The sequence below is a fragment of the Rhinolophus sinicus genome, linkage group LG07 (genome assembly GCF_036562045.2).
Source record: "Rhinolophus sinicus isolate RSC01 linkage group LG07, ASM3656204v1, whole genome shotgun sequence".
Taxonomy (NCBI): Eukaryota; Metazoa; Chordata; class Mammalia; order Chiroptera; family Rhinolophidae; genus Rhinolophus; species Rhinolophus sinicus.
Genome location: NC_133757.1, coordinates 69015438 through 69043375, shown reverse-complemented (window position 1 = coordinate 69043375; position 27938 = coordinate 69015438). Strand labels below are relative to the sequence as shown.

Here is a 27938-nt window from a genome sequence, read left to right as displayed (position 1 = left end):
AGCTGTGCCACGAGAAAGGCTGCCTGCCCCGCCAGGCCCCAGTGCTGTCTGCGGGCCCCGTACCTTGTGTTGGCGATCCGCTCTCTCCACTCTTCCGAGAGGAAATCGCCTCTTTCCAGCTGAAAGGAAGAAAACAGGGACAAGCACTTGTCACGGGTCTTGCTCGGCCCTGTGCCCCCCAACCCGGCGAGGAACAGATGAAATGAGCACAAAGTCGCTAAAGTGGGCAGGACTTCAGGTGAAACTGAGGCACGGCTGCCGGCGGCTCCATGGGGTGGAGCAGACAGAGATATGCTAAGACCCACCTCCGTGCAGGTCACACGCCACCGGCGTGGGCACGGGGCCTAGCAGCACCCTGGTGCATGGAGCCACGAGGACACTAGACAATGTGGTAGAGAGTCACAGTGCCATGTCCACGTGGGGCCAGCAGAGGGCGCCCCACAAACAAGGGCAGTCCCCACCGCAGGCTATTGTGGACAGAGGTGGCTGGCAAGGGCCACAACAGACACCTGCATTGTGACTGTGACTAACAGTGAGAGACGCCTGCATGCCAAGTGACCAGTGCACTGTGACCAGTGCGCACAAAGGTGAGGCTCCTTTCTGTGACATGGGGTCACCCTTGGACTGTGGCTCTAAGCAGCTTTACCTGAGAACAGGGCCATCTGCACCTTCAGTGCCTGCTCTCCCCGCTATTATTATTGGCAGACTGATGTCCTTCTGCCTCAAGGGCAGAGTCTGATCCAGAGCACACAGTTTTTACTAACCTAAGTGTCCAGAGCTGTAACATTCAGCAAACCAAGAAATCTGGTTTTGTAATCCTTCAAAAAGGCCATCAGCACCACTCCTCAGTGTCTGCCCAAGAGAACTGCAAACGTCTGTCCACACAGAAACCTATACACGTACATCCACAGCAGCAGGATTCTCAACAGCCTGAAGGGAGGAACAGCCAAGTGTCCATCTGCAGATGATGGACAAGAGCAAGAGGTGGTCCTACTACTCGGCCGTGAAAAGGAGGGAGGCGCTGATGGACCAGCGTGGATGGACCTTGAACACACGGTGCTCATGACAGAAGCCGGACACACAAGGCCACAGTGTGTGATTCCACCTACAGGAAATGTCCAGAACAGGCACATCCACAGGCACAGAACGTGGGTTAGTGGTTGTCGGGGCTGGGGAGGGGGGTAGGGGTAACTGTTCATGGACCTCATGCACACCACCACAGGAGCCCGAAGGGCACTGCACCTCTCTCAGGATGGGAGAAGGAAGACCCCGAGCAGAGAAGGGCCCTGTGGGTGCTGCCACTGCAATGCAGTAAGGCCCTGTGCCTGGGGGGACAGAGAAGCAGCTGCAAAGCCTATGTCCTCCAGTGTTCACAGGGAAACCACTGAGGGAATCCCGTGACGTGATGTGACGTGACATGATGTGACAACACAGGACATGGGGGGGTGGGGAGGCACCCACTCTAAACTGCTAACATCCTGGTCGTCCCCTGCCTCTCCCCCACCTGAGGAACCTTCTGAATCTGCCTTCATGCCCCATGGACATGCAGGCCAGGCCTGGGGAGTGACTTGAATCCAAAGTGCTCACCGGTGCTGTGCAAGACAAAGCTTAACGTCTAGCCTCAGAAAGGCTGGCTTGTAGGGGTGGCCCTCAGCGGTGTCTGGAACTGGAGGCTGGGGGCTCCCACCACCCTCGCTGACAGCGGGGCTCCCTGGCCCTAAACAGTCTGTACAAACACATTGTTCCCGCTGACCACCCACCCTCCTCCTGGAGTCTGGGATCTCGCATGTGCCAGGCCCCCGGTGAGAACCGTGGGCGCTGCCTGGGTCCCTGGGAGCCCCCTGCGGACCTCACCTCATATACACTGTCACATCTCATTTTCGGGGAATTAAGTGCATCCTGGTGACCCCACCAGGAAAGGACTTGAAGTTTGCGCCTGGTCTCCTCTGGGCCCCGCCCCACCTGCCTTCTCCCTCAGCTCATCTTGCTCTTTCCTGATTCTGCACAAACCCCGGCCACGAGAAGGACCACTGCTGAGTCCTGGGGTCCTCCCTGCAAATCCTGGAGTGGTTTTAGGGACCCCAACGGATGGTGACTTCATATTCGAGGCTTAAGAAAATAAAGCCCCAGTCCTGGCCTCTGCCTGCCCAGCCTCACCACAGTTCTGCTCGTGGGTCCCGACCGTCCGAGGAGAGAGACGAGCTGAGTCGGCGCTGTTGCTGGAGCCAGTGCACCTGAGTTAACAGTGGCCATGAAGATATGCACGGCCTTCCTGTCCCCCGAGGACTAGCCCCAATGTCGCTGAGACTCCTATTTCTCCCATGTGTGGAGAAATGCCTGAGGGGAACGAAATGGGAAGACCCCCAGCACGCACTGTCCTTTCCTCAGGAGACCACTGATTTGCTTGTGTCCCAAGCCAGCAGGCAGCAACAGGGTCTGACTCAGGCAGGGTGGGCACACCCAGCTGGCTCTGCCTGGCCAGACATCCTCTTGGGAGTAGGCACCCACATCTGCACAGAATACATGTGCTCTCAACATCCAAGACACATAGCATGGCCTGCGTGACACATCCACTCCAACCGGGAGACTGGGGCAGACCCCACCCAAAGCTTGGAGGGCAAGAACCTCTGACAGGAGGCCCTGGGCTCGTCGTTCTGCCAACCTGCCCAGGACCCACCACAGACCCACATAAATGCCGCTCAGCTGAACTGCCTGACTCCCAGAGACTCAGCCCATAGCAGGACCAGTAAAGGTGTACCGAGGCTTCTGGAATGCATGCAGTTCCATAACTTTCCCGAGGAAGAAGCAGCCACCATTCCAGTGCCCGGCAGCTCTGACGGCCACGTGGGCCCTGCACCTTTGTGGTCTGTCGGCAGCACTGGGCCATCCTAACATGGACCAGCTGCGGGAGCAGCTCTCACCCAGGGAGAGGCCCCAAGATGCTTCCTAAAGAGGATCTGCCCGAGGGGCCATAGGCAGGTCCGCAGCGGCTCAGCACCTTCCCCACGTGGCACTTCCATGAGGCCACGGCCACCCAAGGTGGCACATTCTGGACACCTGAAACCTGCTGTACGCCAGTCCCATCATCAGGACCCAAGAGATCCACCGTGAGCAGACGGCTGCAGTGCTGTGGGGGCCCTGAGGGGGCCCAGACGTCAGCCGGGGCAGGGAGCTGGAGGGAACGTCTCCCAGGTGGACAGATAAGCAGGTATTAGCCAGATGGAAGGAGGGGACAGGGCTCCGATGGGAGGAGGGCTGTGGGTGGGCAGGAAGGGTCTGGCCACCTGGGAACCACTGGGGTAAGCAGCGGGCTAAGCCTGGCTGGGCAGCGCCTCTGCCAGAGGGAGAGGACAGGATCACAGGGGATCCTTGGCCTCCAGAAGCAGGCTCTGGTGCCTAGAAAAGCATACTGGGCTATTTTTAGGTTCCTGTTGGCTTTGCTTCCTCTCCAGTTCTTAAGTAACAGGAGGCAGGACTCTGCCTGCCAACCAGGCGCCTCGTCAAAGCCACAGCAAGCTGCTGGGAGGCCTCTTAAGACCTAGGACACAAGTTCCCGCCAAATCTGGGCATTCAGTGATCAGGCAGACTCTCACCACACCCTCCTGGAGCAGGGGTGCATCCAATAGGAAAAGCTCTAGAAACGGGCCCGAGGATGCCAGAGACACAGACGACTCTCCTCCCGTGGCCAGCTTGTCCCAGACGCCTGCCACGGCTGTGACCCAGTGTTCTTTAGCCAAATTCTGTTCCCCACCACTTCACAAGGGCCATGCAGGGCTAATGAGTACCATAAACCCCACGAGACCTAGAAAACGAGATGATTCCCAAGCAGGGAGACCCTGCTGTGCGCCCACCAAAGCAGCACGACATTCAGACATGTCACTGACCCCCAAATACCCAGCAGGCCAGACACTGCCACCGGAGGGTAACTCCCAGAGAAGAAAGGAGGAGAAATGACGCACCTAGGGCGGGGGCCTGCAGCCTCCTCCAAACCGCACTGCGAATGGGGCACTAGAGACTGCACAGGGGTCGCTGGGGCTACGTGGGGCAACAGGCCAATGAAAACTCTGATGCTGGTGCTGAGAGCTGGTAGGCTCGCTCACCAAGAGGAAGTTTTCTCTGAATTTAAAATCCTGTGTTTTAGGAACTCATGAAGTCTTAGAAAAGTAGTTAGCCATCTGGGAACTCTCAGTCAGTGCACATGGCGACCAGGTGGGAATGGAAACTAGCTGGTCTTACTGCCGGCCAGCCCACAGTACAAATGCCAGAGAACTTTAGATGTGGAAGGAACAGGAGAGGTCAAGGCTATGACTTCTCACTGAGCAAAGAGAATTCCGGAAGAAATTCTATCAAGAGAAAGGGAAAGGTCTTTGACAAAGGAGCAAATGATCTTTGACAAAGGAGCAAAGAAGAAAGATGATGTGAGGAGGATACACAGGGAGAAGATGACCATCCACGGGCTGAGGAGAGAGGCCTGGAATAGACCCTTCCCTCACAGCCTTCAGAAGGAACTGACACTGCTAACGATCCTAGACTCCTAGCCTCAATTACCACGAGACAATAAAATTCTGTTGTCTAAGCAACCCAGTCTGTGGTACCTTGTTATGGCAGCCCTAGAAAAAATGAACACAGGGGACAACAGGTGATTCTGAGATGCATCTCCCAGCCGTCCGCTCAGGACCTGCCTTGTCAGCAGCGTGGAGAACCTGGAGGCTCCCAGCTCCTCTCCAGTCTCTCCTTGGGAAGACCGACTGGAAATCCACAACTTGCAGGGCTTGGGAGACAGTCTCTGCATCTGTTGGTCTGATCTGTGTCCTTTCCTGAGTCCAGAGCAGTTGTGGCCCAGGTGATCTGAGGTACATTTTTTTCCTTGTACTTTGCTTCTCTTATCTCTCAGCCTGGTGTTTCTGCTCACAGATAGCCCCTGGTCTTCCTCTCCTTGGAATGGCCTGGGTTTGATCTCCTTTGAGCTTCTGTGTTCCTTCAGTGCACAGTGATAATGGGAAGAACGTGAAAGCCCCTTGGGTGGAAGAATCCTACTTGCAGGATCCATTGAAGATGACCCCTCTGTCTGTAAGAGACTGGGATGCTTTCTGGGAATCGTACCAACCATCCTCTGAGCAACACGAACACACAATTACTGCTTAAATGTTTGCCCTACCTGCATGAGGGTTTTACTTGGACATCTAGACAGGCTGCTTTCTCCCTGTGAAACTGCTAGCTGACGTGGTCAGTGATTGACATAGAGTCCCGGGCTTGACTTGCAGTGGCCATGGGGGCTCTGGTTTAGAGAGGGACCCAGGTTTAGGGGGCAAACCTATCCGACTGAAGCCTCTATAGTTTTTAACTCTTTGGGGTTCTTGTACTATTTGCTGATTAGTGCCTGTGATCCCTGGGATTCTTCAGCAAGAGAGCAGGATGGTTTAGCAAAGAGCACCACCACTTCCAGAAAACCAATTCACAATGCACTATATATGCTATGTAAGACTACAAATACATAACACGAATACACACACAAAAAACACACAAAAAAAAAACAGAAAGAGAAAGGGAAGGGGAGTTGGGCCCATGCCCTGGGCATGAAAGTCCTGCTCCAGGAAAGCAGGACAAAAGCAGAGCAAGCACTTCTGAGCTCACTAGACGAGGCCAGCATCACCTGGTACTAAAACCAAAGACGGTACAAGAAAGGGAAACTACAGACCAGGACCCCTAGTAGACACAGATGCAAAAATCCTCAACAAAATGGGAACAAACCGAAAACCTAACAACGTGTGAGAAGAACACACGCCACGAGCCAGTGGGATTTAACCCAGGCGTGGATGGCTGGCTCAACATCCACACTCCATCACAGCAACAAGCCAGAGAGGAAAAACCATGTGATGGCATCGACAGACGCAGAAAAGGTGTTTAACAGACTCCAACACCCATTTATGATAATGTTTCTCAGCAAAATAAGACTTGAGAAAGAACATCTACAAAATTCCTACAGCTAGTAACATACTCCATGGCAAGAAACTCGAAGCTTTCCCTCGAAGATCAGGAACCAGGCAGATGTGCCCTCTCACCAATGACTTTTCAACACCATACTGCAAATCCTAGCTAATGCAATAAGGCAAGAAAAGTAAATAAAAGGTGTACAGATCAGAAAGAAAATGATAAAACTGTTTTTGTTTGCAGATGACATGGTCCTCTACGTAGAAAATCTGAGAAAGTCAACACAAAAAACAAACTAATACACAATTACAGTGAGGTTACAGAATAAAGGTGTTACTGTAGGTTAACATACATTCTGCAAAGGTCAAGTCCTATAAACCAGCAATGAACAAACAGAATTTGAAATTCAAAAGATAATACCATTTGTATCAGCATCAAAACAAAAAAAATACTTAGGTATAAACCTAACAAAATACGTACAAGACCTATATGAGGAAAACTACAAAACTCTGAAGAAGGAAATCAAACGACAAGATGGAGAGACAGTCCATGTTCGTGGACAGGAAGAATCAATATTGTCAACGTGTCAGTTCTTCCCAACTTGATCTACAGATTCAACACAATCCCAATCAGAATCCCAGCAAGTTACTGTTTGGCTATGGACAAATTGATTCTAAAGTTTATATGGAGGCAAAAGGTCCAGAATAGCCAACTCAACATTGAAGGAGAACAAAGTTGGAGGACTGACACTACATGACCTTAAGACTTACTGTCGAGTTCCAGTCATCAAGACAGTGTATACTGGTGAGAGAACAAATATGTCAATAAACAGAACAGAGAGCCTGGAAACAGACCCACACAAACACAGTCAAATGATCTTTGACAAAGGAGCAAAGACAGTCTTTGCAACAAATGGTGCTCGAACAACTTGACCGCCATGTACAAAGAAATGAATTAAGAAACAGACTTTACACCCTCAACAAAAAATAACTTAAAACAGGTTACACACTTAAATGTAAAACACAAAATTGTAAAACTCTATACGATACTGTGAAAGTAACCCTAAGTGACCTCAGGTTTGGCAATGACTTTTGAACACAGCTCCGAAAGCATGATCCGTGAAAGAAGAGCTGTTGGTTTGTTCTAAGGAACAGGATGCCTCTTACTAGCTCTCCTCACACCTCTAATCGGCCCCCAGTCTGTAGTTATACGATTTATTCTATTTCCCTAACTCGATAAGGAGTGTAGGTTCCAGCTCAACAGTCAACACCTCACGGGACAGCCTGCTCTGGGCTGGAGACAGTGGGAGGGAGAGGACTGAACAGTCAGTCCTGGGATTCTCGGAAAAGAGCAGCCACAGGACCAGTGGGCGGAGCCAAGTGGAATCTGAATGGTTTGGGCCTCAACCACCCAACCATGTGAGGGGCTGAACCACGACGGGAGAGAAGCACACGTTAAGGAGCCAGTCTGGACCCACGCCAAGTGGATGGAGCCTGCATGGCAGCTGTATGTCCACGGGCAACAGAACCCCTGGGAGAGAACAGCGGGGCATCTTGAGCGGGAAACGCATTTCAAGGCACGGGTGCAGGCCCCCTGGGCGGGAGGAGCAGTGAGAGACCAGAGGACCCAGGCCCGAGGCCGGCCTGAGCACTGGAGACTGACGGGCACGGGGCAGCGGGAGAGCCATGGAGCCTGCCGCCGCTAATCCCAGCCTTGCCAGGAAAATAGGCAGAGGCTGGGTCACGTGTTTCTGGGAAGGCAGTTAAGAGAAAGATGCCACTCAGCTGGCCAGTGGATGGGGGAAGAGGCCGTTTCCTACACACCCCACCGCACAACTCACAGGGGCTCCAGCTACACACACGTGCATGAAGGAGAGGCTGCTTTGGAAGGAGCCCCAAGTGCTCCCAGAGATACTCGGACGGTGGGCAGTTAACCTTGTACAGCTGAGAGCTGAGAAGAAAAGACGCTGCCATGTGTCACCTCTGTTCTCTGAGAGGGTGGAGGAGGAGCTAGACCCCCCAAGGTGGCCCCTGAGAAAGGAGGACAAGTGTAGCCAAGAAAGGATGAAAAAGAGATGGGGAAAGGGAAAATGGGGAACTTCCGGGTGTTGCCAGGTGCCCCATCCAAGGGGCTTCTGGAGGGGGCCGAGCAGGCCTTCTTCCCCAGACACCGCATGTCCAGCTCTGGCCAGGCCAGGCAAGAACAGGTCCGGGAGGGGCAGCCCCAGTGGGGATGAGCCAGGGTCCAGGGGAAAAAGGAATGGCGGGTCCATGAGGAGAAGGGGCCACAGGGGACTCATTAGCAGTGGGGGCATGGAGCGATGGCACTCACTGTGTATTCTGCATGCTTTTTTCCGTACCATTTCATCCACTTCCTGAACTCTCGGTCCATGGTCTGCAAGAGAATGAAACCAGACAACCCGTCAGAAACCCAGGATGGCCAGGGGGGCAGAGGGCGTGTCTCCATGTACTTGGGCGGGCGGCTGGTGGCTCCCCTGGCCCCGTCCATCCCTTGGCCCCTCTTCCGCTCCAGAAGATGAAATGGGCTGGGACTGCTGGTCTGCCCCGCAACACCACCCAGGACAAGCCCTGTGAGCAGTAGCCCCAGGAGGATGCTGGGGGGCCCAGGGAGAGCAGACTGTGGGGCCTGCAACAGTTCCCAGCCTCCAGGGAACCTGAGGCCACCAAAGTCCAACCTATAAACTCTAAACACATTTCAGAGAGAGAAAACATTGCTCAGACACATGTACTCCCCAGACCCCGTTGACCCCAGCCTAGGTGGGAGCTGGCATAGCAGTGACCCCACTAATGCCACCCTGGGGGCAATGGGGCTGCAGTATCCACAGGGACAGAAATACACCGAGCGGGGCCCAGATATGTGTGCCAGACCAAGAAGCCCCCAGAGGCCCCACCTGGGAGCCCCCCGAACGCCGTGGGTCAGGAGGCACAAACACATGTCTCCAGAACTACTCACCTCCGCGTACTTGGCTGGGATGTCGGCTTTCTCGACTCCGTAGTGATGTTTGCAGTTGGTGGCCGCGGCAACCTGCAGCACGACCTGGCCCACTCCTTCAGAGAGAGAGAGGGGGGGGGGCCGTCACAGACGCACACTGTGATGGCGGCAGGCCCACGCCGAAGTCGGGCCTGGGCCAGGCGGGCGGTGGCCACGAGAGTCAACAGGCTGAGGTCCAGGGTTCTCCACAAAGGCGCCAGCGCTGTCCAAGGTGCTGAGGCCATGACCAGGGCCCCCACTATGGGATGGCTGTCACGCTTTGGCTCCCACAACTTGAGTCGTTCTTGGTCTACGGCCAGACGTGGCATGAACTGTCCAGACACAGACATGGCTCTGCGAGATGCAGTGACGCCTTGGGAAGCCTCCCATCCACCCCAAATCCACACCTGTTGGCACCACAGTGTGGCAGGGCTGACTAGGTCTAACATGGCCTTGAGAATACCATCAATGCTTGTCATCGACTGGGTTTGCTGTGGGATTGGAGGTGGCAGGAGCCCCCCCAAAGAACAGAAACAGGGTCTCCAAACCACTGTTGCTGACAGATTTACTGTGCCACCCAACACGCAGGCCGAGCACACTGACACCCCTGGGTGTCCGAGCCCAGGTGGGAGGCAGGGCCTACTAGCACATAGACCACAGGTCCCAGCCGGCAAGCCCTCCTCCTACATGAGGCCAGCTCTGCAATTCATAGTAAGTTAGGAGCCCATCGATTACCCATTATGAATAGAACATACTCAAACAATAAAAATAAGCATATTGTTTGGAAACACTAAATGGAGGCCCGGGGCCCGTGGTTGCCAGGGGCAAGGGAGAGGTGGTAAGAGCCGAGCACTAAAAGGCTGGCGGTTTTCAAAAACCAGCACCCTTTCAATATAGAGAGGTAAGTTACACAGCCTTTCAGATAAGGGAGTTTTGAACCCCATGCATTCTAACTAAAACATGAATTCTGTGCTTAGTGAGGGCTTAAACTAAGGACGACGCCACTGAAGAAGCGATCTTGTCCCTGAGTGCCGAGGCCACTCGTGCCTGCTGGAGATAGGACTCGAGTCTGAAAGCACAACGTTCTCATGTGGAAACAAGGTCACGTGGCGACGGCAAGGACGCCCCAGAGGAGGGCTACGCATGGGTTCCCAGTGGAGCAGTCTGGTATTTGACAAACAGCCACGTAATCCGTCCTGTCACCCTGATTGGGCCATCCCATCAGGAATCAGTCAGCCTGATGTTTGCTCGTTCTAGAAAGCTGATCTCGTGTACACCTGCCAGGCCCCCACAGACGTCCTGCTAAGACAGGCCCTGCCTCCAGGAGCCTCCACTCTGGTGCTGGAGGATGTCCCATAACAAAGAGGTGGGGGCTGTGGGAGCTGGAGAGTTTGGGGACCCCTTGGCTTTAAGAAGCCAGAGAGCAGGGGTTTGGCAGGGGCGTGTTGGGATGGAGCACCCCACGTCTGGGGGAGCCAGGGGTTCTGGGGCAGGGTGGACCCCAGCCCTGGGCCCTTCTCAGAGACAGTGCGCTGGGACGGAGAGCCTGGCCCTGGGGCCACCTGCCCCACACTCACCACTGCCCAGGTCCACAAATAGGTCATCCTCAGTCATCTTGATCTCGTCAATCATCTGTGCGACCAGGTCGAAGGAGGTCTCCCCGTACACCTCCGGGGAGAAGGGCTCGTAGTTGTTGAGCTTCTCAGGGTCTGTCACCGAGTGGTTGTACACCTGCTGCAGGATGTGCCGCAGGAGTCCGTTGGACGGTCGCGTGTTCAGCTTCATGGGCTGCGTGGTGCCCTTCCACTGTGGACATCAAGGGAGCACCGGGAGGTGTCACACAGGGGACAATGCACCGTGAGACCCTCACACCCCGACACCTAGTTATGACTCCCTATTGAAAAAAGTGCGAGTGTGTGTCTATGTGAGTGTCTGTGTACGTGTGTGCGAGTGTGTATACATGAGTGTCTGTGTACATGTGTATGCAAGTGTATATACAAGTGTATATGTCTGTGTATACACGAGACTGTGTGTGTATGCGTATACATGAGTGTGTATACGTGTGTGAGCATGTATATACTGGTATGTGTATATGTGGCTGTGTGTGAGCCTGTGTGATGTCTGTATGTATGTGTGTGAGTGTGCATGGATGTGAATGCTGAGCAGCGAGGCCCACAGGGCACACAATGCCCACTGCCCAGGCCCTGTGGGCACTACCACCTCACCAGACAATGCCCCGCCCACCCCAGACTCAGAACGGCCACCATCCTGAAAATCTGTCCGGGAGAAGAAATGGGATGTGGGGTGGGTGGTGCCCCTCGGCCTTGCCGCCCTGGGCTCAGGTGACGTGAATGTTGGGGGGGGGGGGGTCCGGAACCACAGTGCACTGCCCAGATGAGGAGACAGGCCTGAGGGGAGGACAAGGCACCTACCAGCTGGTGAATGCTGTCAATGGCCCGGTTGTACTTGTCACAAAGCCTCTGCATGCTTTCGAAGCTGAAAAAGGCAAAGGGAAGGCTCTGGTCACTGCCAAGCTCAGAACAGGCCACCGGGAGGGGATGGCACATGGACAGGCAGCATGGGGTCGGGCGGAGCCGCTCCCACCGAGGGAGAGGGCAGAGACCACAGGGCTCCATGGAGCACCCCACATGGGCACGAGGCTGGGCCAGGAGTTTTGGGCCGAGGTGGTCATGGTGATGAGGCTGCACCGTGTGCTCACACACCAAAGCTGAGGGTCACGGTGTGTCCAGCAGGCCTTAGGTCAGAAAAGGGGCTCGCACAGCCATTCCTGGAGTGCCCCAGGTGGGCAGGACCCCGAACAGGCCCTTACTCCCCACCAAGCCAGGGGGGCTCACAGGCCTTCCCTCCCCTGGCTGCTGCTGCAGGCTTGCGCAGCGGCCTGACTCCACCGAGGGCACCTGTAGGCAGCAAGGGCACCTGGCACTGCTGGGCCATGCGCAACACCGACTCTGAGGAAAGGACGGGGAGCACGTCCCGCTTCACGCGGGCATTCCTTCTGTTTGCTTAATCTTTTTACAAGTTTCCGAGACTTTCAAAGATACAAGCAGCATGTGTTAGACACCTAATGAAAGAGTGCGGAGTTTTTCAACGAAACTACATTCTTCCAAACATGATCCATTTTATTTCAGCTGTTACTTTTGAACGAGTCTCCTAACCCAGAGGTTCTCAGCTAGGGTGAGCCTGCCCCCAGGGGACATTAGGCATGTCTAGGGGCATCAGTGTTGTCACAATTGGCGGTGCTCCTGGCATCAGTGAGTGGGGGTCAGGAAGGCTGCTTAGCACCCCAGTGCCCAGGACAGTCCCCAGAGAGTGACCCGGCCTGAATGTCCACAGTGCTGGAGGGTGACGGGCACCAGGTGTCTGTACTGTGCCCAGGGCGTATCCATGGGGCCTCTGTCTACACCACCTACACGCACAGCAGGAAGGTGCTTCCTCCCTGGGACATGCTCGGTGACACTGGCTGGATAACAGGACATGGCCCCATCCTCACCCGCATCCTCGCTCCTGCCCCAGTTTACTGAGTTTACAGGCACTGTCCCTTCTAACGGAAGTAATGCGTTCAACTAAGACCAGCGCCCACCTGACAAGGTCGCAACTTCCTTGGATGGCAGGTGCAGTTGAAAAAGCTAGAGTTCAAGGAGCAGCCACCACCAAAGCCTGTTGAGTTCTCACAAAGGACAGTGACGGTGACCAGAAACAACATGAGAAGGTTGATGTGACAAATCAGAAACCCAGGAGAAACAAGGCCAGCACGTTCTAGAGGACTAACTGCATACATAGACTGGGGGAGGTGATGAGGGGTGCAAGGGGGCTGCAGGCTCACAGGGGACACAGGCCCTCCCTGCTGTCAGGCCCCACGTATCCACTGTGCAGACGGGAGGATGAGTCAGAGTTTCCTGAGGCCACAGAGAAAAGCCACTGCACTAGTCACTATTCTGCATTTTATTTCCTGTGCTACCACTTTTACGTTGACCCTCCAACCCAGCCACAGTGACACTCATAGCCACCCACCAGCCCTGGGAGGTGTTGTCCTGCAGGACTGAGCAAGGCGGGAGCTCAGAGCACCCAGGCAACGAGGGTCCTTGCACCCTGGCCCCGAACGGGGTTCCGTACTGACAGACCGAGCTCAGCTCCCGGGCTGGCCCTGCTGTCCCCTTGTTTGAGAGAGAAATGGTCTCCACTGCAGGTCTGACCCTGAGGTCACACCGGTCCCTTGGAGGATGCCATCAGACTGACCCCGCTGCCTTCTCCCAGCCTCTCTCATCCTTCCAGTCTTTTCTAAGCTGACGTAAACATGGAGGGAACAACACCAAACACCCACTGCAGCGATTTGTAGCAAAAGTGCCTCTAAAACCTGCGGCTGCTGGAAGCCCCACATGCAGCAACCACCTGGTACTAAAGGTGCGCTTCACTGACCACGTGACACATGCACCCTCACCTGGGGGCAAGAGGACTTTGTCGCGAGGTCCTCAGCATGTGGTGTCCTGGACAAGGAAAGCACGGTCCCCTGCTTTCTACAACAGGTAACAATTATTACGTGGGGAGGAAGGCGGGAGGCGAAGGGGACAGGATCAGGGGCTGACTGAGGTGGGACATGCTGACCTGCGGACCAAAGCCCCCAAACCCAAAATGGACATCAAGTCAGGAATGCCTGGGTGCCGGGTCCTGTGCGGGGAGCTTCTGGGCTCCTCCGGGTCATGTTCTTTGTCAAGAGTGGCTCCCTGTGCCCACAGACAACACCACCGCTTTCAGGGAGAATGCAGTGCCAATTCCAAGCCTGCCAAGAGCTAAAACAGGCACGAGCCTGGAATGTTGTCCTTTCTTCTCAAAGAAAAACAAAAAAATTCCAGGCAGGCATTCCAGAGATGGCCTCGCCCATCTCCACCCACAGGACTCCTCCGAGATCAGGATGTGTCTGCAGGAAACTGCTGGACTCAGCCAAAGGGCTGGGCACACAGTGTGACCGGGACCAGGGCTGGCAGGGCCTGGGGCTCGGTGAGCCAGGCCCGCGGGTTCCCCGGGGTGGGGGCGTGGGGGCAGGGAGGCTGGCTGCTGGAGTCGCCTGCTGCAAAAACTGTGACTACTAAGTCGGGTCATTTCACACAGACCAACTCTAGTTTCCACAATGAGGCGTTCTCAATTAGGTCCTCACTCTGACAACCTCTGCCAATATTTGATAAACCATTTCCTACCAAAATAACTGCACGGAGGCTACAGCCAACTCTGAAAGGAAATTTCAGACCAGCTTGCAGCACCGAAGAACTACTTGCAGGCTGCCCTCGCCGGCACTGAGCCTGTCCCCAGCAGGTGGGGAGGCAGCTCAGGCAGAAGCCCGCTTACCTTTTGGTGTCGTAGTCGATCAGGACGTAATTCTCCATAGCGAGCTTGAGGTCTGGGATTTCCTCGCAGACCCATCTGAAATCCAAAAGCAGAAACGACAGTGGAGATGATTATTCAGGCTCAATGTTTCACTCTCAACTTTCTTAAACACTGTTTACTCCCAAATATAGAACGAAAACATCCTCATTACCCAAATCACAATGTGAAAGAGAAGGGAGGCGCTGCTTCAAATCGTTGTGAATTACACAAATTTTATGTAGCTTCAAGTTCAAACAACGTTGGCTTAGGGACTGCGTGGATTTACATGTCACCGGGTGGAGGAACTCAGCCAGCTCAAGCCGGAGAGGCTGAAAAGTAACATATCAACCAGAAACAAAAGAGAACTATTATTGAAGAATTATCTAGCCCGTGACAATGGGACTTCTTCAACAGACACATGGCAAGAAAAAAGGAGATTGGAGGAGAACCTACAGATTAAAAGAGGCAGAAAACTACATCAGCTAATCCCAAGGCATAACGCTCATTGGATCCTGATATAATCTTGTAAAAACCATGAAGGCAGAGTCATCACTACACAGCATACACGGAATAAAAGGCAAAAGATGAAAACGGCGAGCCAAAGCATTCAACAACTTAGATGAAGTGAGCAAATTCCTTGAAAGACACCAATTACCAAAACTGACTGGGGAACAAACAGCCCTCTCCCTGTCAAAGAACGTGATTTCCTAATCCAATCCCTTCCCACGGGGAACATGTCAGGCCCAGATGGCTTCACTGGTGAACCCTATCAGAGTTCGTCAATCTCACCAAAATGTTTCCAGTTTTATGAGGCCAACGTTACTCTGATTCCAAAACCAGAGAAAGACAAAGCCTTGTAAAGACATGAGAGGAAGGAAATCTGCAGACCAGTACTCCTTGTGCTCAGATACAAAAATCCTTCAAAAATATCAGTCGAACAAATTCAGCAACACACCTCAATTAAGTGGGGTTTATCCCAGGAATGAAGAGCTGTTTAACACTAAAAAAATATTCATCACTGCAATTCACCTCATTAATAGAATAAAGGAGAAAAAAAATAATACACTCATCTCAACAGATGCAGGAGTGCACATGACAAAATTCAATCCCTACTCATGATGAAACCCAGGAAAGTAGTAATGGGGAGAGCTGTCTTCACCCCAATAAAGGGAGCTGGGCCAGGTGTGGAGCTGCTGTCCCTTAGCCAGAAACCCATGTTCCTCTGCTTTGCCTGAGGGCTCCATGCTGGGCTCCGCCAAAGGGCACAGGAGACCTCACAGGAGGGAGGAATGGCTCTCCATCCCTGGGTCCCTGTGTCATCTATCAAGACTCCCTCACCCTCTCTGCGCGATGTCAGAGGGATAGTGGATGGGGGGAGGGGGGCTCACATAGTGTGAGGGATATAAATGATAAACGTCTAAGTTTTGCTTTGTCTTGTGCACCTGAAACTAATAAAATTAAAAAAAAAAAAAAAAAAAAAGACTCCCTCACCCTGCAGGAAGCGTTACTTCTCATAACAGCTGCTGAATCCACCTAGCAGTTTGCTTCCGCGTCCCCCCCCCAACCCTGGGCCTCACCCCCACCAGACCACACTCCCACCTCAGGGGTCTGGGTGCCCCACCCAAACTCACAGTCACCAGGGCCAGCGAGGCAGTCCATGTGTCACCTCCCCTGTGCTCCCCAGATCCCACGGTCCCTGAGTCACTCCCTGGGCTGCATTTGCGCTCTCTTCCTTTGCTTATAGAATAAACCCCTTTACTTCGAATGAGCACCTCCAGAGGGAGGGAACCGGTGAGGATGCCTGTGGGCCCCACGTCCCTTCAACACTGTTGGAGACAGAGGTCCCGGCCAGTGCACATGGCAGAGGAAGGAATGGGCCATGTTCACTGGAAAGGGAGAGGCAAACCGTCCCCATTCACAGACACAGCTCAGTGCAGTCTACCATAAGGAATTTACAGGAAGCTTCTAGAACTGGAGATGTGCATTCAGCAAGGTGGCAGGGCACAGGTCAACATGCAAAAATGAGCTATAATTGCATATAACCGCAACAAAGAATTAAAAAAAGAAAAATTTTAAATGCTACTTAAAATAGCGTTAAAACATAAGTCCTTAGGGTTCATTTTAATGAGAAATTTGTAAGACCTCTGTGTTGAAAACTATAAAACACTGCTGAGAAAATTAAAGACAATATGAACAAGCAGGCTCTGTTCACGGGATACAAGGTTCAAGGTTAAACCTTCTCCTCAAACTGAACCGCACAATCTTCCCTATGAAAGGCCCAATAGGCTTTTTTAGAGAAACAGACAAGCTGGTTCTAAAATTGTCATACAAAGGCAGAGAGTCTGGAACCACCACAACAGTCTTTTAAAATAACAACAGGGTTGCAAGACTTGTCCTTCCTTCTTTGAGGACTTACTGTGAATTTGCAGTAACCAGGAGAGGATGGTACTGGGTAGCGGTAAACAAATAGGTCCAGAGAGAGAGGGATATTTAAACAACTGATTTTTGACAAAAGCACCAAGGCAACTTGATGGGGAAAGGAGTCTTTTCAACAAATGAGGCTGGAACGGATGAGTATCGGATGGGAAAAAAAAAAAAAATCTTGACCCCCCATAATCATACACCCCTATTTGACATAAACCAAAATTAATTCACAATTGATCTGAAACCTGAACGTAAAAGCTAAAACCACAGAGCTTCGTGAAGAAAACAAAAGAGAGTATCTTTGCGACTCAGGGAGGAAAAGATTTCCTGGACGCGACCCAGGCACCTAACCATCAAAGAGTGAAGTGAGTTAGGAACTCCCACTCGGTGAGGTGCCGTGCCAACCACAAGCAGCTGCGCCATGACACCTCCCAGGCACCCGCCGCACTGGCCCCCAGAGCGGGCAGGGATTCTCACAGCCCCGGCTCAAGAAGCAGCTCTGTTCTTGACAGAGCTCCCTGGAGAAGTGGCTGTGGGAAATCAAGATGACTGTGGAGCACCCTGTGGTTCCAGAAAGTGAGCTTGTGCTCCAAACAGACGGGGGCAAGTCAGAGGGATTCAGGACAAACCGGAAGGACCCCAGCGGGCGGCCAGAAGTGGAAAACAGCCCAAACACGTCCATCACCAGGCCGACGGGAGAAGGAGCTGTGGTCCCTCCTATAGCAACACACACCTGAGTGATAAGAAGGAAACCACGGGCACACACAACAGGACCCTCAATGCCATGTGTCAGCACAGCTGTAGATGCAACGTGGGGACAGTTCTAAGAAATGCAATGACCGCAGTACCAGGGAGCAGGTCAGAGGCAGCCGGGCAGCTGGTGGACGGGAGCACAGGGGCCATGCAGCAGCAGGGGGAGGGGTCTGTTGTCGCAGTGCTGTGTGGGCAGGCGCATGGCCACGCCGCACAGACCGCACTTCACACGCGTGCAGTTCTGGACCCCGGCTGCACTTTAAAAAGTGCTGACATGGCCAAGAGGAACATGGAGAGGGCACAGATGAAGCAGGAGCAGCCACCAGCTGGTGACTTTTGGGCTGGGTGACGGCTCTGTGGGCTCATGACACCCTCGAGTAGCTTTATGCATATTGGAAATTCTCCATTATAAAAAGTAGAAAAGAAAGGAAGCACCCCACTTCGCAGAGGAAACCCTGTGGAGAGGCTGACCGCCATGGAACACACGCGGGGCGCGGGTGAGAACCAGGCTACCTGCTCAGAGCCCTGCCTCTTCACCACGACACCCCCACAAGCTACCAGCAGCCTCTAAAATCAAACAAATCAAACTCAGCAACAGGTAATGCTGCTCCACCAACTGAACAGTTTCTGGACCCTAGATCCCCAATCTCAAACTCACACCAGGTCAGGCCCACCCTGCAAGTCACACACAGGCATCCCACTTAATCCTCAAAACAACCTGCGAGGAAGCCCTGCTCAGTCCCAGGAGCAAAGCACCGCAGCCTGGGGAGCTGCAGGGCTGCGTGAGGTCACCAGTCCCAGGTGGCAGCGTGACGACGCCTGTCCTGCCTCCTTCACAGGAACCACAGCCTGGCCCTGCCACCAGCCGTTGCAGGCTCGTGTGCATGTCATGGCGTGTGGCCCACGTGGTGGCTACGTGGTCAAGGATTTTAAAAGTCGACACAGCTACATGCCAGGGTCCCGCACACACGCAGGTTCACCGCAGGAACTGAGAACAGGTTTTCCCACCACAGAACATGTGAACAGCAGCCTCTGTTAGCGCTTGAGGCTGATCCAGACCCTTCATCCAGCGCAGGGAGGAGGCCGCTAGTCAGAGCGGAGGGCACCCACCTCCTGCTCAGTCAGGTCGTCAGCTGACACCCTGCACTGGTCCCACACACTCAGGACAGGCGCAGACAGGCAGAGGGAGACCAGCCCACCCAGGGGCCACCGCTGAATTAGTACTAACTCCCACAGGGAGACAGACGTGTGGAGGAGAGAGTAACACAAGGGGAAGAGGGGGTTCCCTGCGAATCCTGCCAGCTCAGGTGTCCGTCCCCTTTCAAGGGAAGCCAAGCTCGGAGAACTTCGTCCAGGCCACAACCAGATGGCCTGGGCTTTGCTGGCCACACTCTCACACCACTTCTCGAGCCTTCCTGAGAGGCAGACACGGAGCACAGGAGGGACTGGGCTGGGGGAGCTCGGAAGACTAGGGATGGGCTGCGCCGCACTCACCGGATGGTCTCAATGATCTCATGAGCAGCATCATGGTGTTTGTCCTGAAAGACAAAGGGACAGAGTTTAGAGACCGAGCAGACCCAGTGATGGTGGGCTGGCCATGTCAGGGCCCTGAGACCAGAGGAGGCAGGCACTGCAGCCCCTGGGCCTTTCCATCGCTGCATTTCTTGACCTCCAGAGCTCTTAACCCCCCCCAAACCGCCCAATGAGCCCCGCCGTGGCACTGGGGTGCCATCCTGAGAGGCCTGCCCACGTGGGACATGCTAGTCTCGGGAGGGCCTGTTCCCAGAGCTCCTTCGCCAGCGGGCAGTGGGGAAGGGGCTGGGTGGAGTCTATGCCCCGCCCTCCTCTCCCCAACCCGCTGATGTCTACTGGCACTTCCCAGCACTCCCGCGACCTGGATGCCACAGGCCTGGCTTTGCGTTATGAACCTCTCGGGCCTCCGTTTTCTCATCTATAAAATGGCAAACACCAGTAACAACCACCAGGAGAGCACGTGGCTGTCCTCCTGTGGACGCAGCGACGTCCCACCTCCATGGCTGATCACACTGCCGGGCCAGCACAGTGCCCACTGTGTGGCTTCTTCTTAAAGGGAAGCTCAGGGGCTGCTCCAGGCCTTTGGGGTCGCTGCAGACAGCGAGCTAACCCAAACCTCACAGAAACCAGGATTAGGACACACCCGCTGACTCTGCAGGGGAGGGTTGCACAACGGTGACAGCAGCGGGTGAGTGAAGAGGAAGGGCTTGGGGGGACAGGCCCACCAATAATAGCTGCTGGGTGACAGTGAAGACGCTCTCGCTTAGGCCACCATTTCTACCCTTTACGCAGAAGGAAAGTGTCTGCGCGGGCAGGGGTCTGGAACAGTGCCTCGCGTGTTCCAGCGCTCAAAACAGTATGAAAACAACTCTTTACACATCCTTGCATCCTAAGCCTCACTTTTAAATAACAGCTCTATTGAGATAGAATTCAGATAGAAGGGAGCTCACCTGTTTCAGGTACACAAGTCAGTGGGTTTTAGTACTTTCAGAGTTGTGCAACCACTGCACTAATTCCAAAATGTTCCATCACCCCAAAAAGAAGCCCTGCCCCCATCAGCTGTCACTCCCCATTCCCCTCCCCAGTCCCAGGCAACCACTAACCCACTTCCCGTCTGTAGATTTGCCTGTACTGGACAGTTCATGTAAATGGGATCAGACACGGTGTGGCCTTTTGTGCAAAGCCTTATTTTTTAACGCAAAGGAAAAACCAGCCTTCTAGTGTTCTTAACAATGTCTTCCAATTTTCTAAGGATCAATTAGCAAATACTAACAGAACTATTATTTAGCCAAGGTGGGGGCAAGACGAGAATATACATCCGCACACAAACTCGTCCATACACAGCAGCGTGATTCACAATCGCCAAAGAGTGCCACGCAGCTGCATGCCCCCCACGCTGGCTGCTGGTGGCCAAGGCCCCCAGGCCACAGCCACCACCAGGCCCCTGCAGGCCCTCAGCTGCAGTAACTTTCTTGGCCCAAAGCATGCAGACCTGGAAAGCCTCAGGTGTCTAGACTTTGGTCTCATCTGTGATGGGAAGAACTTGTGCTTTCCCAGCTTAAAAACCACAACGAAGGGACAAAGAAGCTGACAACTGTGCCTTCTGAGGTGTCAGAGTGATCTTTCCAGGGACTGGCCAGTTTCCAGCCACAGTCCTGAGAGGTGCAACTTAAGAAGCCTGGTCACCATCAATGAGTCAGAAGCTCTCATCACCTCTTGGCCGTAGCTTCCTACTGCTCTACAGGCCTTTGCAAGAGAGACTCCAGAAACAGACCAGGAAAGTTCAGACTGGGTGGTTTCAGTACTTTAGCTAACCCTGGATTTAGGGCCCAGCCCTCGCCCCTTTGCACAGGGTACCCCCACACCGCCTCCTTCCCAGTCCGCGGCTCCTGCCCCGCACTGACCCACAGCAGGAAGACCTGTTGGTTGCATCCAAACTGACCCAAGCTCCATCTGACGGAACCCTGGAAGCTGGGAAAGCAGGGTGGTGGGTACCCAGACTTCACCAGGTCCCCTACTTTGGGGATCATGTGACAATGTCCCCAGCTAAGTGCAACTGTTCCACCTTAAACTACACACTGCACAGGAGGCAGTCGTCATGCCCTGAGATGACACCAAACTGTGCCCTCTGGTACCATGCGCCTTCCCAACTCAGATGCGGGTGTGAGGCCCATGGCTTGTTCTAGACGCTGCCCCTCATGTATTCAGGGAGGCGGCATGCAGAGGGGGCACACACAGAGGGAGGGAGGTGGGGTGGGGAGCCTGGCTCTCATCTCAACAGGTGCCTGGCTTTCTCCATCACCAGGAGGACAAACCAGCTTGTCCCCCATCTCCTCTGAGGAGTGTGGACAGGAGGCTCTTAGACGCCCTGCACGGACACGAGTCCCTGTTCTGAGCACTTATACCCAATTCATGCTGAGGCCACGAGACTTCAGGCGTGTGTGTGCTCAGTGTACAAGGGGAGGGAGAGGCAGACACAGGAGCCAATGGAGCCCACAGTGGGCACTGCAGATGCACCACTGCAGCAAATCCACTGTCAGCTCCCCTCTCTTCACTGCCACTGGCAACAAGAAAATGACATGCGAGGCCTGCCATGGGCCCTGCGAGGTCACTCACATTGGGAGGGCAGGACCCCAGGGTCCTACGAGGCAGAGTCTTAACAGTGACGAGCATCAGCATCCCCGCAGGGCTCGTGACAGCTGACGCCTGCGCCCGCTCTGAGTACCACGTGAGCAGGTCTGGGGCCCAGAACGTGCGTTTCCTACCAAGTTCCCAGGGACTCACTCTGATGGGCAGAAGCTCATGCTGGCAGCTGACAGAAACGGCTCCCTTAGTTCTTGGGGAAGTGGGGACAACTGGGACCATTCCGACCAGCCTCTCTGGCTCCCTAGTGGCCGCAGGGAGGGCGCCTGCTCTCCGATCTCGTGGGCACTGCCTTCTTTCCTGGTGGCTCCACTCAACTCTGGAGCCTTGGGGTCGGGATGATTCTGTCACATACGGTCCCCACAGCTAAAGCAAGTCAAACAAAATGGTTCCTGGTGCAGACCACATGGACTTAGAATGGGCCATCACTGGCTGTCACATGAGAGGCCATTGGGCAAGAGGCCCACTCATGGGCGGTACATGGACGCAGTGGGACCAGCTGGCTGGGACAAGCACAGGGGCAGATGGACGCTGTGACGTGGGAATCATAGTAGACAGGAAATGTGATGTGTGAACAGCTTTAAAGAGTGAAAATGACAAAGGGGGGAGACAAGATGTTAAAGGTGGGGTGACGGCTCATGGCAGCCGGCTTCTCTAGTGTTTTAACGGCAGGGGTTTGGTGGGCAGACCTGGCTGGACGAGCAAACAGGAGGTGGTGCAAACTCAATGGGCGCCCAGAAGACCCCGAGGCCCGCCCATAGGTACCTGCTCCCCAGGGCCCTCATCTTCACCAGCCTGCACCTTGCGCCCTGTCCCCCACCCCCAAGAATGTGGGCACCCCAGAGCGGAGCTACAGGATCATGGATTAGGCTAAGCACCTTTGCTGGGCCTGAGGCCCTCTGCTACTCAGATGGGAACATAAGCAATTAGTTTATGGTTTATTCTTCTTCTTCTTCTTCTTTTTTTTTTTTTAGATTTTATTGGGGAAGAGGAACAGGACTTTATTGGGGAACGGTGTGTACCTCTAGGACTTTTCCGAGTCAAGTTGTTGTCCTTTCAGTCTTAGTTGTGGAGGGCGCAGCTCAGCTCCAGGTCCAGTTGCCCTTGCTAGTTGCAGGGGGCACAGCCCACCGTCCCTTGCAGGAGTCGAGGAGTCGAACCAGCAACCTTGTGGTTGAGAGCCCACGCTCCAAGTAACTGAGCCATCTGGCCACCAGGGAGCTGAGCGGCAGCTCATTGACTTCATTCCAGTTTCGGAGGGCGCAGCTCCCTGGCCCATTTGGGAATCGATCCGGCAGCCCCGTTGCCCAGAGGTTGTGCTCTAACCAACTGAGCCACCCATCCACCCTGTGGTTTATTCTTTATATGGCCAATTCAAGTAGGGATCACAACAGCACCTTAACTAGTTCAAAATAAGCAGGAACCAAAAAACAGAGGCTTCATGTCCAAATAAGTAAAGAGCAAAAACCAACTGGAAGACGGCAGTACAGGAGAGGGTTGGGCAGAGAGCAGGTACTGCTGGGACATCGGGTCAGTTAGGGTTCAAGTGTGTGGGATGAGAGGCCTGGCTGCTGCGGCACCCGAGCAAAGATGGTGGGTCATACGGGCCGACGGCGACCAGAGAAGAAGCAGATTTGTGGAGCAAGGGACAAGAGGAAGACACATGTCGGCAAATTCAAGACAGCAAGTTCTAAGACAGCACACTGACCGAGCGCGGCCCTTCCGCAAGGAGGCTTTGCAGGCAGGACGGGCTGGAGTTTGAATCCAACAATGCTGCTTCTAGAAACAGGACCTCAAATGGGTCACACAGACCCTGCGCATGGCTCCGTCATCCGTACACTGGACCCTATGGGGACGTGCCTGTGCTGCAAAGCCCTCCTGTTTGTCCTGGTCCTTCTGCCAGACCTCTGCTGTCACATACCCACCTGAGGAGAGATATGCCCGGTGGAGACAATCCCGGCTCACAGCGCCCATGTCCACACAGTAACAGACTCCAAGGCTCTCAGCCTGCTGTCCCGGATGGGGCAGCCCGGGACAGAAGGGACAGCGAGGCAAGACAATCGACTGCAGTGAACGCACTCCCAGAAGCTGCAGAAAAAGTCAAGTTCACCCACTCACTGCTTCTGAGCTCACCAGTTTTAAGAACTATGCTTACATGGCCCCCACAATAATGTCACGTTGCAAAGGGGACAGAAACGGGCGGCTGCGGGGAGGAGGGTCCGAGTCGTCGCTGTCTAGCCCTGGGCTGGTCTAGCCCTCACCCATGCTTCCTCCTGCTGCTCAGACAGAAGACAGAGCTGAGAGAAGGGCCAGCAGTGCCTCACCAGAATGGAAGGCTCAGCTCCTGCCACCACCCCTATGGCACCTCTCCTTGCAGGGCCACGCTGCCCCAGCCACTGCTTCTCAGCGCCCACTCTGACCTGCACAGGTCACGCAACAAACAAGGCTGGTCGGAGGAGAAAACTGCCTCCACACACACTCTGCCTGCGAGACCTGCAGAAGCACGGCTCCCAACGCCTCAGACAAGGTAGCCCCACCCAAGGCCGTCCCAGCACCTCCAGTTTTCATGAACGCCCACCTCATGGAGCAAGCAGGCAGCTGGGGCTCTGAGCCTCACTCGGGTGGTGGCATCCACGGAGCAAACACAGTCCCACAATCCTGCAACAACCAGGGGGTCCAGAGGAAGAAGCCCCCGCGAGGAAGAGGGGACTAGAGGCATGTAGTCTCCAGGCAGCCACAGGCCACCTGGGGCTATGGGACTCTGGATATGCGACTGGCCTGGACCAAACTGTGCTTTGAGTGCAAAACACACCGATTTCCAACTTAGGACACACACCAAAGAAAGTTAAACCCCCGTTCATAATTTTTTAATTACATGTTGAAATGATAGTATTTTGATCATACATAAAATGTCTTAGGAAAACTTCTCCCACCTTCTTTAGACCCTTTTAATGCAGCTACTAGAAATGCCGAAATCACACTAATGGCTCGTGCTAGCCCCACCAGTTGGTCACCTCATGTACTTCACGCCACCCCAGGCACTGACAGAACATTTGTAGGTTTGGGACCAGACATGGGACGCCCCTGCTCTGGGCAGCCATCTTTCACAGGAAGGGGCAGTGTGGAAAAAGGGGAATTAGATCTCCACAAGAGGACGGGTGCCACCTGTAGCCCCAGGGGCAGAGCTAAGACCAAAGGTGCCTTGACAAGAAAACTTCAGTTGCTTTAATAAAAACTAGCCAATCAGTAACAATCCGAGATGTCTGGCCCCCAGGGAGCCCCTCTACAAGTGCCGAGCGACCTGATGCTGGAGGTCTCACGAGCGGCCATTGTGAAGTGACATAGGTGGGACCGTGGGACATATGATCAAAGGTTCATCCCCAAAACTTTTCTTGCCCTCATCAGGTAAAACAGTTTATTGCCACAGATCATTCCAGCCCAAGGTCAAGGCCAAGAGTGTGATGGGAAGGGAGACAGCACAGGGATGGGGCTCCTCTGACTGGACGATCCACCCAGGAGGCCCTGCCACCAAGTGGCGGGTACAGACACTAGAAAGCCAATACCTGCTGTGCCCCTGGGAATTCCAGCTGTTTCTACCTCCATCAAGGGATCATTATTATCGCCACACCAATTCATTTGGGGTCACCTTCACCCCCAGGATGAAGGCCAGATGAATGCCTCAACAGGGCCTCAAGACCCCACAACCTGGTCTGTCCTTATAGGGGAATATTTCTTAGCCGTGAAAAGGAGGGAGGCGCTGACACTCGCTACAACGTGGCTAGACCCTGAACACACGGTGCTCATGAGAGAAGCCAGACACACACAGTGTGTGATTCCACTTACGGAAAATGTCCCGAATAGGCACGTCCACAGACAGGACGTGGGTTCATCATTGCCAGGGGTTGGGGGTGACTCCTAAGAGGGACGGAGCTTCTGGAATTAGATGAAAATAATTATATATGGTTCTTTCATTGTATAAAATGTCACCATTGGGAGAAACTGGATAAAGAGAACACGGGGTGTCTGTGTTACTTCTTATGGTAGCACAAGAATCCACGATTGCCTCAAAACAAGTTTAATTAAGAAAAAAAGGGTGGTACTCCCAGAGGGAGACTGGGCCTTCGGCTCACGGGTGAACATCCAAAGCTACTGCCCCTCCACTCCCCCCACGGGGAACAGAGTGCACAGCAGACAGCCGCACCCTCTGGACCAGAATGCGGGAACTGACAGCCACACGTGGAACACCAGACTTTTCTGATCATGCCTTCTTCCCCTTTGAAACCCACTACTTCACCACTACGAAGTCTCCAAAGGGTTAATCTGCCTCTACCTGAGGGAGGATTAGGCAGACTCACACAGACATCAGGTCAGAAAATATCTTCTGAGTCACAGGCTGACTGACTAGGCCGCCCACTCAGCTACTACTTACAGCCCGTGTTAAGGGCAGGACTGCTCAGAGGGTACTCATCAGAGAACTGTGGGCTCCAGGGAGGAAGCCAGGGGTGGGAACAGTCACGCTGGGACTGCTCCCCAACCCACAGCCTTACTAAGTCACTGGCAAAGGACCCGCACAACCTCCCCTCATAGGCTCTTGCCCAGCCAGCAGGCAACTCAAGATGCCACTTACTCCCTTTGGAGTTGAGACCTAGTTTCCTGCCCAAGAAAGAATCATCCTGCTTTAGAAATGATGCCACCGTGAACTACAAGTGGGTAGTGGGAACTCAAAAGTCACTAAAGGAATAGAACTCGACCGGCCCCCTCTTCTGTTTGTCAATTGCACAAAAGTCAGTTTCCGAGGCTGGACACTTCCGAGTGTGGCCAGTTGTGGCTGTTCACACTTCCTCTTGCAGATGCCCCCTCCTCCAAGAAGCCACCCATACCCCACAGGCAGCTCCTCCCTCTGGGACCTCAGCTGGCCCTATACACGGGCACTTTAAGGCTGCTAACTTTTGTGTTTCTGCATCACCCACCTTCCTTCACAGATAAGTTTCTCGAGAATAAGAACACTGTCTACTGTCCTCTGTGACCCTGGGAACGCTGCACATTTTCAGGATGTGCTTGTAGAATGAATTAATTAGTGAACAAGCAAGTTCAGTCACTTCAAATGTGTGGTCACATGAGTAATCTGACCTTCCAAAAAGTGAAGCTACTAAAGTAGTCCATTTTCTTAATGTATTCATCATTGAGTCATCACAGAATAGGAACTCTTATCAAGTACAGCCCCTTCATTTCCCGTGAAAAAGCAAAATTCCTCAGTAGGGACACAGAAGGTTGACAAGTCACTGCAAAGCTGTAAGGCTGTTGCTGGCCCCAGCAGCTAGTTGAGAATTTCACTGGGGGCCTGGCAGTGGGACAGCCACACCAGGAAGGGGCCTGCTGATGTCAGGTAGAGCACCTGGCCAGGCGGGCAGCACAGCCTCGTCCCAAGCCAAGTGAGGCCAGGGCCAGCAAGGGAACGAAGCTCTGGAGTCCAGAAGCACCCGCCACTAGAAAGCCAGGTCCCAGCCCAGGAGGCCTCATTCACAAGGTTACAAATCCCTGTGGTCTGGCTCCGCTCCAAGTAAAAGGACAACATGGTGTCTGCAGGTGAACTTTCACCTTAGTATAAGACGCCTGGACGCCGGGTCACAGTGGGTTTAACTCTTCCCGCACGCAACAATACCAGTTTCTGATTTCACAAATACTGTTACATGTACACTCGGCACAGTCCCCCAGTCCTACTCCCACGCATTTCCTAAGTCAGGTGAAACAGGTTCACCTAGAAACCTGCCCAGGGATGTGTAGAGTGGCTTTATTCATAATCCCCCCAAAACTGGAAACATTCCACATGTCCTGCCACCAACAGGTGAATGGATCATTGAAAAACTGTAATACAACGGCAAGAAAAAGGAGTGACTTTTGGAGTGGAAGCAGCCAGAATTACAACGCTGTGTGCTGCTGAATGCATTAATTTGACTTTCCGGAAAAGGCAAAACTGTAAGGATAGCCAGGTCAGTGCTGACCAGGAGGTGAGAGGTAGGTGGGCTGAAAAGGGCAGCAGAAGAGTCACTGAGGAGTAACGCATTATTCTGCTGCCTTATTGCCATGGATCTGTCAGAACCCCTAGAACCAGACTTTAAACAGAGTGAATTATATACCGCATGTCCACTTAGAATAAAGAAACAATTAAATTTTAAACAACGCACTGACCAGCCACAGGGGCAGAGACAGGCGGAGGCTGGTGAAACGGTTGGAGTTTTGAAGGTTCTTCCACTTTGTTTCCGTTGCCCCCGCCTGCCCACTGC

General features: G+C 53.8%; 1 protein-coding gene across 3 annotated transcripts in view; it reads right to left on the bottom strand.

Annotated features, from left to right (window-relative positions):
* The window catches only part of DOT1L (DOT1 like histone lysine methyltransferase), a 54275-nt gene that overhangs the window by 25064 nt on the left and 1273 nt on the right, over positions 1 to 27938 (bottom strand). For 2 of the 3 annotated variants that reach the window (XM_074337497.1, XM_074337499.1), the window contains exons 2-8: positions 18973 to 19016; positions 14284 to 14358; positions 11355 to 11418; positions 10500 to 10728; positions 8905 to 8999; positions 8263 to 8325; positions 64 to 119 (exon numbers count right to left, since the gene is read on the bottom strand). In XM_074337497.1, the coding sequence (XP_074193598.1) occupies positions 64 to 119; positions 8263 to 8325; positions 8905 to 8999; positions 10500 to 10728; positions 11355 to 11418; positions 14284 to 14358; positions 18973 to 19016 (626 nt within the window). Of the gene's footprint in view, positions 1 to 63; positions 120 to 8262; positions 8326 to 8904; positions 9000 to 10499; positions 10729 to 11354; positions 11419 to 14283; positions 14359 to 14473; positions 14624 to 18972; positions 19017 to 27938 lie in introns of those variants that run through there. The other variant, XM_074337498.1, reaches the window with a different exon arrangement.